The sequence below is a fragment of the Mytilus galloprovincialis genome, chromosome 2, assembly GCF_965363235.1.
Source record: "Mytilus galloprovincialis chromosome 2, xbMytGall1.hap1.1, whole genome shotgun sequence".
Lineage (NCBI taxonomy): Eukaryota > Metazoa > Mollusca > Bivalvia > Mytilida > Mytilidae > Mytilus > Mytilus galloprovincialis.
The window spans coordinates 104,589,034-104,604,585 of record NC_134839.1 but is presented as its reverse complement, the minus strand read 5'-3'; the positions used below and the strand labels follow the sequence as shown (position 1 = coordinate 104,604,585).

Sequence of the window (15,552 nt, the reverse complement as noted above, 5' to 3'; positions counted from 1 at the left end):
TATTTGTTTTTGAGGAACTAACTTTTGATGTCCCTTATGAGTCTAGACTTGAGGTATATTGCTGCACCTAAACAACAAGAAATAACAACATATGTTAAAGGATTATCACACGCCATATGTTTGATCAAGTCACAAGAAAGTGGTTCTCATGTCGTGTACTATGTAATCCTCTCTAAAGTCTCGTGTATTTTGGCAAAGTTTAGTTTGGATACGCCCAAATTGAGTTTTGTTAATTAAGTATCAACATATTATGAATTTGTGTACCTTTTGACTGAGGTTCCTTTAATTAATGATAAAAGATCTCAGGATTCATTGAGTTATCAATAGGAAAGTCGAGTAGCAGGCTACAATAAAAAATATTTATAACGTAATGGTACAAATTTACATTATCTTACAACTTCATGTAACTAAGTTACTCCAAATCTTAAGCCCAACTTTCCAAGACTGTAAATTCAAAATTTTGTGCATGCATTTATTAATGCAATTTTGTCAGTTTAGACTTGAATGTGCTTTTAATTTTTACGATTTAGAGAAAAAGCCTGTTTGATTCATATAAAATATTTCAAAATGCAAGTTTTAATTATTACATTTACAACTCTGTCACATTTTTTGCAATAATAAAAACCTCGCAATAATTTCTGAATTTACAGTAATATGTAAGTCCAAAAATTATCAACAGACACAAATCATGGGCTGGGGATATGGAAATACTGACATTCTTTCAGAGTGATTTTTTGTACTGTAATCATCAGACTATGAGTTACATGAAATTTGTATCAGCAACACCTGAGACATTTTTGAATATCAGGCTTGATCAAATTATTTCAGGAAGAGTAAAGCCACTTTTGAAATGTAAGTCATATGAATTTCTTGCACCAACATTCAGGTTTTCATCAGCTATATCTCAGTTGACTTTGAAAGTCACATGTTCCTCAAGTTTTGAAAATATCAACCACTTGATCCAACTGACACCTACTTTTCTATTAAAATGGTGTTTTCTGAAAGTCAGTCAAAGGTTTTTTTCCAGCAATATCTGATGAATTTTGATTCAGTCAGATCCTTTATTTGTGCAGGAGTTATTCCCCTTGGAAAAGTCATGGGAAATACCAATAGATCAACTATGAAGGAAAATTATTTCAAGTTAATTTGGTTTTGATAAAATTATGAATTATGAATGTGTTCATAAGTTACTTAGTACAGTTTTATAAAGATGAATTAGCATAAGTTTTGTTTTGTAAACTTGTACTATTATCAATAAACATTATGGTATTACTTTATATTGCTGTCTTTAAAAAAAATACAGAAAAAGACTTTGATGAAAAGGATAAAGGATTTAGAAAACATATTGTATTGCAATGAGTGGTATCGGCAGCAAGCTTCTAATTAAGAAAAATGATATTCCAGCATGCTGTGGAAAATGTTGATATTAAAATTACTATCATCACTTGGTATATATATATTTGTCTGAAAACCTATACATTGCCACTTTGTACTATATTCCTGACATTGTACCAGACAGACTTTTGGGGTCAATAAGTGTGTCATCACAGGTTGCTGATAATGCTACATTACAAATTAATTATTTTTTTATTCTGATCTGTGTGATTTACTGAATGTCTAATGGGAATAGGTATTACAGATACCAAGCAATTATGTTACATCAAACTTTGTCTGATAGCCGATAAATGAGAAAAACGTATTTCTCCGGAATTTCCAATAAAGGTACCTTTTTTGAATTTAATGAAATGCAATCTTGGATTACTGAAGGATAACTAATTTGTATTAAAAGAGCAATTTAGGTAGTACGTCTATGCCTAGATAATGAAACTAATTGTCTTTGAAATTGACATCATTATACCATGTAGATTGATTTCCAGATAATAGAAGGAACCATCATTACACACCTGAAGATGAAATTAATATGATGCAACTATAAATCCACATTGATTATGGTAATAAATATCTCTTACAAATTTGTATTTACAGATTAAAGAGAAAAAGACACTTTTCTCCACTATAGATGAAATTGACAATGACAGTGACAGTTGTAAGGAAAATATTGAACCCTCACAGCAGCACGACAAAAGTGAAATCAACAATAGCAGTGATGTAACTTACACATCTGATGGACAGAATAGAGATGAATCATCGTTTGTCGCCACAGCCTCATCGCACAATTCTGCTGTAGTATGCTCCATGACTCATAGTAAACTATTGGAGCCAAGACAACAACCTTTGCTAAACTATAACACTACAGATACAACACCATGCAAAGTCCCATCCAATACCACAAGTCATCAAAACGTCCACGATGCTACTTCTGGCAAGTCCACTTTAGCGGCCAGGAGAATTCCTGTTACTGCTACTAAGCATGACTCGGATATACCAAACTGTGTTAGTGTTACAGCAACAGAGAAATATAGGACAGTTTGCAAAAATATCGAAAAGCCGTTGTTTCATCAGTCAGGAATTTCATCATTACCCAAACAGGGAGGAACAGAAGATGGCTCTACATTTAACCTTTCACATTCTAACCTCAGAAATGTAAAAGTGCCATTTGATGATGCCGTAAACCACAATTGTGATGACTTAGAATTACAGGTAGGGTATACTTTATTCTTTAATAAACATTGTTATATAAGTCTTGACAATACAATGATCAAAGCAAACCTTAGACCTTGGCATATTTTTATTTACAAAGTTACGTAAAATTAAATTGAATTTTGGTTCGAGTAGATTAAAAAAAAAAGTGCTGAACTGAAAACTTGCACAACTTATAATGAAGTTAAACTTATAACAACATGAAATATTTTTAAGCAAAAACTAATTTGTATGGTCCTACACAATACATTTAAAAGAAAAATTTTGGAAAATAATATGAAAATTAATGAAATTGTTTTTTGGTTTTTTTTTTCATTTCAAATAAACTTTTTACTGCTTCCAAATACATTTTTTTAGCACTGAACATACAGACTGTTATATCAGTAGTTTGGAAATGATGTTGTGGTTAAAATTGTGGTTTTGATAAAAGTATATTTGATATTGTTTGTTGATTCTATGTTAAAAGATGAAATACTTGTCCAATACTGGTTCTGTGTTGATAACATAGTATGAATTTAGCCTAGGTTACTTTTTTTTTTTATTAAATTATAGATTCTTGTATTGTTTATATTATTGTGTGTAACTTAATTCCTTAGCCTGTCAATTGGTAATGTTAATTTATATAATCATTAATTTTAATGTTACTAAGTCATACAATGATGAGTGGAACATTTTATCCCTTAAAATGAAAAGATGTTTTATATCTGAAAAGATTTTAAAAAAAAACCAATTAATTTTAAAAATGTTATCTTTTTATTTTGTATAAGTTTATAACGTTTTGTACTAAAAATAACGGTAAAGGCCATACATGTTTAAAGTACTTTCATTTGTGGTTTTACGTTTACACCAGGGAAGATTCCTGTTTTATAGAACAAATTAATTAGGTAAAAGTAAAAGTTTTTTTTATATTTTTATTTTTGATATATTGTGAAATGGTTATATAGCCATACATTTATAAGACCAAAAAGTTGTTATCTTATTTTTAAAGCCATTTTGTGTAGTAAGTTTAAAACATAACTTTTTAACGGATTTAGGTATAAAAAAGTTTGACAAATGAATATATTTGATAGACATCAGCTTAAACCAGCATGAAATTTAAAAAAGAATAACTGCCACATGTTCATTTTATATAATAAACTAATTATAAGGACTGTATCAGTTAAGAATTAAGCATTATTTTTTGTATAAACGAGGATAAAATCAGAATTTGTTTTTAACGGAAGACATATAATGCCTGAATTCATGACATAGAGATTTGTATTTACATATTTACATAACACTACAGTGAAATCCTATAATGGACTGTATAATTTTATTGTTATGATTTAATATGAAGATTCCATCACGAGGCTGACCTCTTCAGTGAGGCCTTATGTCATATCTTACAGTTGTTTGCTCTTTTGAAAAATTGGTCTTCAATTTGTTCAACACTTTTTTATAATTTAAGCCTTGTTATATTGTTGAGACGCCTGTCTTTTGTTGACGTCCTCTAGATGTGTGTTTGTTTTAGTTGTTGTTAAGTTACTGTCTCATTATTATATACCCCAAAACTCCTTTACTTATGTTTTTAAATTTCCAAGTTTTTTTTTTTATATTAGCTGTGTTAAGTACAGTAGTTATCTTGATAAGAAAATAAATTAATGATATAACATGTTACATAGTAAAAAGTTTTGTGAAAATTTACAATTTTCAATTTTGAAATAAACATCTTTATACAGTTGAGAAATGTCAGCCAGTTCAGTATAATTTAACTTACTTAAACATCCTTTGGTAAACATAGTTTTTGCTAACATGCGCTTGCAAAAAAAGATAGAGTGAATTTTTTTTAATTTATTTTATAAACAAATATTGAAATTGATTATATAAAGACGCACTGTGAATTTATATGTATGTTTAAAAAAAAAAGATTTTGAAAGTCACAAACAAGCAGATGAGTCTTTTTTGCAAAATGGTTGTACTTTATTAGATATAACACATATATATGTAAATTATGTATTTTTACATTTTTTGCTAAAGTATTTAAAAAGATCTTTAACTTTTATAAAAGTAAACCATATCTTCAAGTTTAACTATTCTAAGTGTTCAACACTTTGCAATATCAGAAAAATTTGTATAGGTTTATAAACATGCAGTATCTGATATATATTAGAATGTAAGAAATGGGATTTCCTTATCAGCATCAAACATTCAACATTAAAGAGATAACTTAGAATACAAGTGCAATATCATGTTGCTATCATGTTATTCTATTGTTTTCAATTTTGTTTTTGTGCAATCGGTTTGTATGACCATCAACAATTTTGTAAACAGAAAGACTTCCAACTTGGACACAGATGAAATTTTATACAGTTATTGTTCATATAATATGAAAATGGTCATATTATTTTTTTGTGAAAATTGGACAATAAATTTTAAAAAATCCCAAATAGAGAGAAATAAGTTCTGAGTTGGGAATTGAGAAAAATAAGAATATATGGATGAAACTTATTCCAAATTGAATATCCGACTGGCAGGTTTCATTTGACTCTGACCTCAATTTCATGGTTTATTTAATACTTTATAGTTTTTATACAGCCGGCCGCAAATCTTTTTTTGTGTTCGTACAATTCTATGATGTTGTCTGCATTATCGTTGTCCGAAGACACATTTCAATGGATCTCTATGAAATTTTACAAGAAGGTTGGAATTGATTTTAGGGGTTGTCAGGAACCAACATGTTAGGAATTAAGAGCCTTAAAGAGACCAAAAACAAGCATTGTTGTAGTTTCTGGACAATAAATAGTGTGTTAGTGAATGGACCTCTGAAATTGTACCACAATGTTCCATATCATAAAGGGAAGGCCAGGATTGAGTATGGGGGTAATTGCCCGAAACATGCAGGAATTTTGGACAAAAAAAGGGAACAAAAACAAGCATTTTTCTAGTTTCCAGACTATAACTTATGTTTAAGTATATGGATCTCTCTAAAATTGTACTACAAGGTTCCATACCACAAAGGGAAGGCTGAAATTGAGTTTGGGGGTTAATTACTTCAAAGAGATTGGGGGGATTTTTTATTCAATTTATTTTCTTCAAAATATTTAAGAATTTCATATGTTTTGTAAAGTTGCAAGAAGAAATCTTCATTTGCACGGTGTTGCACAATAGACTTTAAAGATCTTTGACCACATTTATTTTGAATCAGAAACCTATGTTATGTCAAAAATTCAGACAGTATATATATATCAAGCTTGAATATTGTGTCCAAACTTGCCCCAACTGTTCAGAGTTTGACCTCTGTGGTTGTTCCCCGGCTGCACTCAGTGAGGCATTTCATTGAGGTTTTGTTCTTTCTTTGACATTATAAACAATAGGACCACTATATTTGATCAATGAAATGATTTTAAAGTGCATAGAGTATTAGGCCATTTCAATTGATATTTTATAGTGTGTCTTTTTATGTTTCTCATTTTTTTTTATAGATTATACCATTGGTAACTTCCTGTTTGAATGGTTTTACGCAAGTAATATTTTGGGGCCCTTTATAGCTTGCTGTTCAGTGTGAGCCAAGGCTCTGTGTTGAAGACTGTACCTTGACCTTTAATGGTTAACTTTTATAAATTGTGACTTGTATGGAGAGTTGTCTCATTTGCACTCATACCACATCTTCCTATATCTATCTACTGACATGTTGGCCCTATGGGTTTGTTAATTATATTTCAATCCACCCACACATGAATGCAATTGTTAATAGGGTACAGCCTGATTCTCTGTTCCTATCCTATAGATTTTGGTATTCCTTGATATCAATAGATGACTCACATCCTTCAAGGTTGACATTGATTTTCACTATCAATGAGGGAATCTTATGTTGAAGTATGCATGTTATTTACTACTGCTTTCCTTTAACTTCACAGAATAATTATTTATCTATCACTAATCAGGATCAATGCATATATATTTGATGTTTTTTTTATTTTGTTTAGGGAAAAAAAAACAGCTGAAAAAACATTGATACATTTGTTATAATGTAATTGCTTGAGTTTTCTCTACATGTCTGAGGGGATTGCCTTATTGTTGCTTGGATTTGTTTTTGAATGGATATAAACATGCTATTGTATAGTACAGTTAAACAGTTTATATATACTCCAGTTCTGGTTTATGTATATAGGTACACTTAGGCCACGGTTTTTTAATTTGTTGGTTTACGGATTTTCCCCATGAAAAAGTTGGGTCGGTCGGTCGGGAAAAAAAAGAAAAAGAAATCTTTCAAGACGAAGAAATATGCAAAATAAATATTTCACCTTTCTAACAATATGTTTGTTAAGCTATTTTGTCATTATTTCTTAAATTTTAGTTCGATGAAATATTCTTGCTCAGCTGTCATAAATATCGCATGACATTGTCTAATAATTTCCTGTAAAAAAGGGGGGTATGCACGGACAAAGACGAAATTAAATCGTCATTTCACAATCAAGAAAAACAAATTTGCGTAGCTCTTAATCAATTCCAGAAAACTTGGTGAGTAATGATCTTCAAGCACGAAAACTGATAAAGAAAAAAAATGTAAAAAACGTCATACGAATATCAACACATGTGTCAAAAACGTAATAGACTCGTCTACTGGAAAAAACGAGAATGTTGTGTCATGCGTTCCCGTTTTTGTCGAGCCTTCGACTTTAGTCAAGAAGAAAATTTTGTAAAAATAAATTTCCACTTTTCCGTATTTTACTTATAAATGGACTTAGTTTTTTTGCCAGAAAAAAAACATTCACTCTGTGGTTTAAGTTTTTGAAATTTTTATAATGTTCTTAAACTATCCTGGATTTCTACCAAACTTAGACAAAAGCTTGTTTCTGATCATAAGATATTATTCAGAAGTAAATTTTGTAAAAAAAAAAATCACTTTTTCCGTATTTTACTTATAAATGGACTTAGTTTTTCTTCCAGTTAACATACAGTCTGCAGTTAAAGTTTATAAAACATTCATTAGATTCATAAACTATACTGGATTTTTTACCAAACTTGGAAGCTTCTTTCAATCAAAAGACAGTATCGAGAGGGAAATTTTTATTGATGTTTTTCCTCATTTTTGTTGAGTCTGCGATTAACAGCAAAAGTAGGCGAGACACTGGGTTCCGTGGAACCCTTACGAATTTTTTATCCAAATGGATGATATTTTTTTTATTATCTATGAAACCAGAACATTCTAAATGATTTGTTAATATTCAGAACTTTTACTTGGTGCCTTCCACCTGTCCTCATTTGGACAAGTCTATTTCTATGAGATTATGCATCTTACGGACTGATGACAAATAAGGGAAATGAACTTATTGTGTAATTGGTTTTCAACACAGATTTCGTTTTGCAAAATTATTTGCACAAACGACATTTCAAGGTCAGTTATAATTGATTTGTCTATTTTTAGAAACGTATAAGTTTTATTTTTTTCACAACAGAAAATATTATCAATTTTGTTAGTGATTAATGCATTTCATTTCATAAAAAAAGAAGATTTTAATTATTTTTCAGGAATATTGTATTTGTTAGGGTCGGCGGAAATAAAAAGGCATGAAAAGTCAATTTTATTTTTATTCTGGAAATCGACAAAATCAGGTCGGAGGATCCGTAAACCAACAAATGAAAAAATCCTGGCCTTATATGAACAATTATTTACAATTAACTTTGCTTCATTTTCTGGATAGTTATACAACTAGAGTTACTCATCATAAAACATTAGAGACAGTTGAAGCAACATTGAATTTTTAAGAATTGTATGTGTAACCACATGTCACAAATAAAAATTTAGAAAAAATTTGTTGTTGAAATCTTGTACAGTGTTTGAACAAAGTAAAAATAAGCCAAAATCAAAAACTTAGAATATGACCTTGACCTTGGACCTTGACCATATTTCCCCTTTTTTTGGACCAAGGACCTCAAATAAAAAAAAAGTAGGTTTCTATCACTCATGTTTTACCAGTTACAATTTCACTTTACTTATAAATGTTAAATACAGAAGGGAAAATAACTCTCATATGGAGTCTCTGGACCGCTTCGATCAAAATTATTTTCAAGATCATAAGGATACAACGAGCAAATTGGTGAAATAGTTTTGTCTTAAACTTTAAGGGTTGCGAAGGAGATGCGCACACAATAGTGTTTGGGGAGATAAATCTTACAATAAAAAGTGCTCAGGTAAACAGGGTCTGAGTTTCAAAATTGCAATAACTGTTCAATATCATATACATAATATCTAAGCAACATCTTGCAAACCACAAAACACCGTAAGGAAAAATGAAACACCAAGAAGGCAATAAAAAAATAATATCTCATTCAAAAGAGAAAAAATTTAGCAATATGTCAGAAAGTTAAAGAAGGGGAGGTAAGGGGATTTTAGATAGTCTTTCAAGCATTCCTGTTCAAAATTCACTAAAATAAACATTGCTCTAGATAAAGACTATACTGCTGTTTACAAACATTGAGTTCATTGACATGCAGTTTCAAATAATGTATATTATTTTGATCTTATGATCTGGAAAAAACAACTTGAAGATTTTCCAAACATAAAGTACAAATATATGTAAGCAATAAAATTGTACTTTGAAACAAAATGAGCATATATAAAGATGCTGTTTTTATAACTTGTGTTACAAGAGAAAATTAAAAACACTTGTAAGGATGACATTGATACTTAATAAAAATGATTTATAATTTGTGTTGTATTAAATTATAACATAAAATGTTAAGAAATAAATAAAAGTACAATATGATTTGTCTGTAAACAATTGTTAAAAGTGATAAAGAGAACAATTCTAGCACTGCAGTTAACTATTAATGGTAAACATCTGTACAAAAGGATTTATATAGATGTCATTAACACTCTCTAAAAAAAAATAATGTATTGAACTCTTCTTTTTATAAAAATAAATGTTAAGCATTTAAACATTTTCAAAAATGCTTACAAACTTTTCCTAATGAATTTTTCTAAATGCATTTTAGTACATGTAATAGTAGAAGCCCAGTTTAATAAAGAGATCATGGTTCTGAGTTTCTTGTCTATGAGAAATAAAATTTTGTTTTAGACTAAAAGCAAATTCTAAAACCTGATGGGTCTTTCCAGTTATTTAAGTAGACATTTGACTTAAGTGTACATGTTTATATATATATATATATGTTTAATCACTATTTTACTTTGTGCATTAAAGAAAAAAAAATGATGCCAAACTTTACACATTTTTTTTAATCTCCTGTAAATTAACAGCACTTATTTTTGCTATTTTTGAAGTAGTCAAAGATAGTTGGGGTAAAAAACAACTTCTATTTGGCAGTGCTTCACAAACAAACTAGTGGTTGTTTTTATTACCTCTTGTAATCCACTGATAATGAAACATCATATTAAAATGACTACATTTGGCATGAAAACAAAAAAATTGTCTGCAAAAAATGTTTAATACTACTTAATTTATTGCATTATAGTAAATTTGCTTGACTATTTGTTTTAATAACTATACTACATTATCACAGTCAAATGGTTTTTCTTTGTTTAGGGAAGTTTCAGGTGACAAGTCATGACTTGGTTTGTCTGGAATATTTGTATGTGATACTCTCTCGGTGCCACTTGCTTGCCAGAAATAATATTCTACATTGTTTAAATGCTTGTATGTCTGGGTGTCTGGGGGTGATCACTGAATCACGATTTTTTTGGTAGTTCAATTAATATCTGTATTAATAAAACATTTACGTGAATTCTGCAGGTCTTTGTTGAGGTGCCAGTTCTGAACATCTTTTAAGTTCGTTAATGTTCATCGATACTGAGACTGTCTTAATAAGTTGGCCTTTATACCTGGCACTGTATGGCTTTTTCATGTCAAAAATGTAATCAAGTACAGTTTTTCTTAGCCTGTATCACTTTTTTTCTTCTTCATTAAAGTCTTAATTTTCTTTGAAACTTTTAACAAAATTACAAACGAAAGTGAACCAATGCCTGGTGAGTCTGTAGTACGGTAGAGTCCATAAAGTGGATACCCGGGGGTATGCAGGTAACAAAATTATTAAGTAGAAACTGACTGAAATACCTAGAGATTTGTTTAAATATGTTAAATTAAATAAATAATGAATAATTTTATTTTGCTTAAAAAAAATGTTGAGGAATAATAGTGTGAGTTCTCTTAGTCTCTGACGGATTGTGTGTGACCTACATTTTATAGTTCTCTAATTTAAGTTGAGGTCTATGTATATTGTCAAAGTTAATGTTGGTTAACTTTAAGGCTCTAGTTAGGCTCAAGTTAACTTAAGTAATAGAACTTGTGTAAATTTGCATTTTGGGGTTTAGATAGAATTAGGTAACTGTGACCTAATTTTACTCAACATTAACTAGCTATGTTGCATGTTATATGAGTTGATACTTTTAAGTATTATGATCATCTAAAGTTAAAAGTAAAACATTACATATATATATTTATCCCCGGCTTAGTATATATCTAGGATTTTGATTGGTTAATGCACGTCGTTACAAAACCCATAGCCCCTGGGTGTTGCTAGCCCATATCCCCGGACGTTGCTAACCATTGTTCCGGGGAACTTCACGCAAGTTTTCCTTAATTCCATGATTGCTCCTTGTGAAATATTGAATTCTGTAGATTATCCATGATGTTTGTAATCAGTCAGGATCCTACTTCGTCAGAATTATCTCCCCATTACGCCAGTTCATTTTTTACAATCGTAGAAATGGAAGCCATTGTAGGGATGACGCGCTACCAATGTTTGCTCATGGAAACCGATAAATTTATCCACATTACACCATTACGATCCTTATATATCAGTTGTATTTTAAAAGACAAATGTATCAACTAGCTAATGAGCATCAGTTAATGATCTTGTCTGCATTGATTCAACTTAAAACTTTTGTCTGATCGGTTGTCAGGTGGAATTTTCGAAAATTCATAAACATTTAAAAAAATTCTAATTAAAAATTTCGTGGAAGGGCAGACTAGATTTTTTTAGTGTATAAAGACTATAAACCCTAGTTTTCACACACAAAAAATTATATTTTTTCAAAGATATGCATTTTCATCATCCAACTTGAAAGACTGTCGTCAAGTACTTTCATTAAAAAATAGCTATTCGAACACACCTTCTCTGTTTTTGTGACTCATTAGATAGGTATTTCACTTGACCCATATATTTCATCTTTTAGTACTGTTATTTTTTTGTGTTATAAAGTCAATCTGTAGCTTTGATATATAAAAATAATAGAATCTGAAGCGAGACGATGTATGAAATAATCTTACTTTGTACGATATCAAGACAAAATGTTCAACTCAAACACGCCCTAACATAAAAAGGTGCACTCGATTTTCTCTTTTCGATACAATTGTTACCCATTTTTAGGAATTTTTTCTTGAGTAACATAATGGAAGGGCAGACACGAAAATTTTTGAACTGATAGATTGATATGTTATAGGTCCGTGGTAGTTTTATGCGTTTACTTTTCTACATTGGTTAGAGGTATAGGGGGAGGGTTGAGATCTCACAAACATGTTTAACCCCGCCGCATTTTTGTGCCTGTCCCAAGTCAGGAGCCTCTGGCCTTTGTTAGTCTTGTATTATTTTAATTTTAGTTTATTGTGTACAATTTGGAAATTAGTATGGCGTTCATTATCACTGGACTAGTATATATTTGTTTAGGGGCCAACTGAAGGACGCCTCCGGGTGCAAGAATTTCTCGCTACATTGAAGACCTGTTGGTGACCCTCTGCTGTTGTTTTTTATTTGGTCGGGTTGTTGTCTCTTTGACACATTCCCCATTTCCATTCTCAATTTTATTTTCAAAAAAATCGGAGGTTATGCATTTTCTTCATCCAACTTGAAAGATACCCATGTCGTCGACTTGAAATCTAATTGTTCTGCTTAACTATGTACTAGATAAATTGAAAACTTATGCAAATGGTGTTTTTGAAATAAAACACCTCGTAATTGAGAAGAAAATTGTAATTTTCTTTGTTTCTATTAACTTTTAAAAATTTTGTCACTATAGTAAATAATACAGTACACATTTATCGCCTTCTCTAACAAAGAGCTTCGATTCTTTTGTTCTATTTCAACCGGGTTTCCAACTGTAATGAAATATTAAGTTCATTACAATTTTGTCCTATTATGCCGATCATTTACACTCATTTCATTAAATGCATCACTTGACTACCACATTTTCAAGGAATGGGACTACTGACCTAGCTATGCAAATATCCCACGTTGACGTCACACTATCTATGACGTAACTCTCACAACATTGAGCGCCAAATTTGACTCATTCAAGTTTCTCTGTCTCCGTAATAAAAACGTCTTATATTTGACTACCTGTAGGGTTCTACCAAAGGTAGTACCCTACACCCCGTAGAAACTATGTAAAATTTCCAAATTTCAATAAAACTTTTTTAGATAATGAAAAAAACGTTATTTTCATGTTACACTTTGTACCCGAATTTCCATAAAACTCGTCCGATTCGGACTAAGACCGGGGATAAATTCTTTATCTACGTTCATATCCGTAGATATGGATATTTTAACACCCTTCAGTACCCTGTACACCCTTCGGCGCTACGCCTCATGGTGTACTTGGGTACTTCAGGGTGTTAAAATATCCATATCTACGGATATGAACGTAGATAACTTATAATATTGCTTTATATACAGTTATGAGAACCTTTTGTCTTACATCTTTTTGATACTGTTTACTTATATTTAAGCATTGCACAAGATCATGTCTCTCTCCTAAAACGTTTATGATGTCTTTACACTGAAATCATGTACCTTTCATTCAAAGTTCTGATGTACAGACCAATCCAGTCCATATGTTGTGGATGTCTTATGATTGGTTGTTAATGTTTTATGTCAGATTTGATTGGTTGATTTGTTAACATTCCAAATTTCTTTAAAAAAATTAAGCATTAAAGCATTTATTCTTTGATAAAAAAAACCACACTGTTAAAGGGAAATTCCGTGATTTTTTACTTATCATCTAATTATGTTCATCTTAACATAAAAAACACATTTGCAAAGTTTTAAATTTATATTCCTTCTAATAACGGAGAAAATCAAGTATTTGTAACTTTTTTGGTTGAATTCTCGAGTGGGTCGTGACGTATTAGCCCGATTTATTGAATTCTGGGAAAAAATAAAATCTGTTTAACTCTTATAGCTTATCGACAATATACGTAATTAAAAGCGCACAGCTGACGAATGGTCGAAGTTATTAACCACAATATAAGAATGAACGAAAATGAATATGCATATACCGTTTTGTATTGATTGAATTAAACTCCTATAAAATTATCTCTAGTAAATGTTTTTGAATAAATTTAATTAATTATTGTTGAGATTTTTTTCATAAAATATTTATTGAACATTTTTACTGATATTGAACTGAAAATATTTCAGTTCTATTTACCGTTATTGTTTTGATAATCATTTCAATGCAACTAATGTGTGAGCAGAGTGTGTATATTATTTTGTAAAGGTCACTGCATATTTCTCGGCTTGAGGTCAATTCGTTTACCTTGTAGCTATTTAGCCGCAGGTGTGAGTTCAAGCGTACACAGGTATAAATGTTGTTATTTGGAAAGGATAAACAGAAAGGATTAGAAAGAGTATGCTGTCACGATGTTAATACACTAAGATTTAATACACGATGAGAATAAAGATACAATAATTAAATTGTGTAAATTAATTGAAAATAAAATTCAGATTCGTAATTCCGAAAGTGTATAAAAATAAAAGGAAACAATTTTTGATTACTTTCTTAGCGGCAATTGGCGTAAAGATTCAAATATGAAGCAAAAAATAGTAGTTTTAATCTTTTATAAAAACTAAACGCAATATTACCCAATTTGATATACCATTGTACATCTGTTTGATATCATTGACTTTACCGGAATTTCTTAACTTGTATTCAAATCTGGCTGTGTTTAAATGCTAATAAAACTATTGCAATTTTAAAGTTTTTAATTGACAAAAAAATACAACATACAACATGCATGATTTTTTTTTAGTTTCTTTTTAACATTTTATTCTTACATAATTAAATTCATTTGACAATCATTTACACGAACTTTTTGTGAAAAGAATATCAATTATCTAAGCTAAGGCATTATTTCTTTTGAGGATTTTTGAGGATTTTTTTAAAAATTCTATGATAATATTTGTGCAATGTTGAACATGATAGCCGTCATTAATCCAAATAAGTAATACAGTAGTTGTAATAAAAGTTATATTTTAGTCATGCATAACTGATATTGACGAATTTATAATAGTTCGTCCATACATCGTTGTTCTTGAAACAATCATTATTAGTATACATGTAAGTTTCCTGACGTATAAGAGCCATTGAGGATGAGCTCCAGAGAAATCAGACTAGTGGCGTTTCGTTCGTTTGTTTGTTGGGAAAGGAGAGGAAATGCAACCGCTTGTACAGATAAACGACAGAATTACCATACAAGCATTTATAGTCAACACAATCAGAAAGAGTTCCCATCGTTAGACGGGGAATATGAAGGCTTCCAAGAATGAACAAGTGACACATCTAACTCTGAACAGTTAGAAAACAGACTATCGACATCGACCGCTTGTTCTTAATATTTGAAACTGTATGCATATATATACGTATACGTTTATGATATATATAGTGATGAGTTCTTGCGTCTGACAAAAACTAAATTCCTTCATGGTTATATCTTGCCATACGTTTATATTGGTTTGTAAGGTGATTACTCACAATCGTTATTTGAAAATCCTGTTTGTGAGATGTAGATTCATTTCAATACAGAAATTTCGTCTATATATTTCACAAGTGTATAACACGGAGAAGCTCTGAAGGTCCATTACTCCCATTTTGTTTGGGTGTGAACCATCGATGTTTACAGCAATATCACAGAATAAGATGATGATGGTAGAAAGAACTATGGGCGTCATGTGGCA

At 30.5% G+C, this 15,552-nt stretch overlaps 1 protein-coding gene across 3 annotated transcripts in view; it reads left to right on the top strand.

The window, feature by feature from the left end:
• Positions 1 to 15,552, top strand: part of LOC143065226 (uncharacterized) — a 79,424-nt gene that overhangs the window by 48,557 nt on the left and 15,315 nt on the right. For all 3 annotated transcript variants that reach the window (XR_012975425.1, XM_076238667.1, XM_076238668.1), the window contains exon 11: positions 1,987 to 2,601. Coding sequence is in view for 2 of the 3 variants with exons in the window: in XM_076238667.1 (XP_076094782.1) it covers positions 1,987 to 2,601 (615 nt within the window). In the remaining variant the exon portion in view is untranslated. The remainder of the gene's footprint in view (positions 1 to 1,986; positions 2,602 to 15,552) is intronic.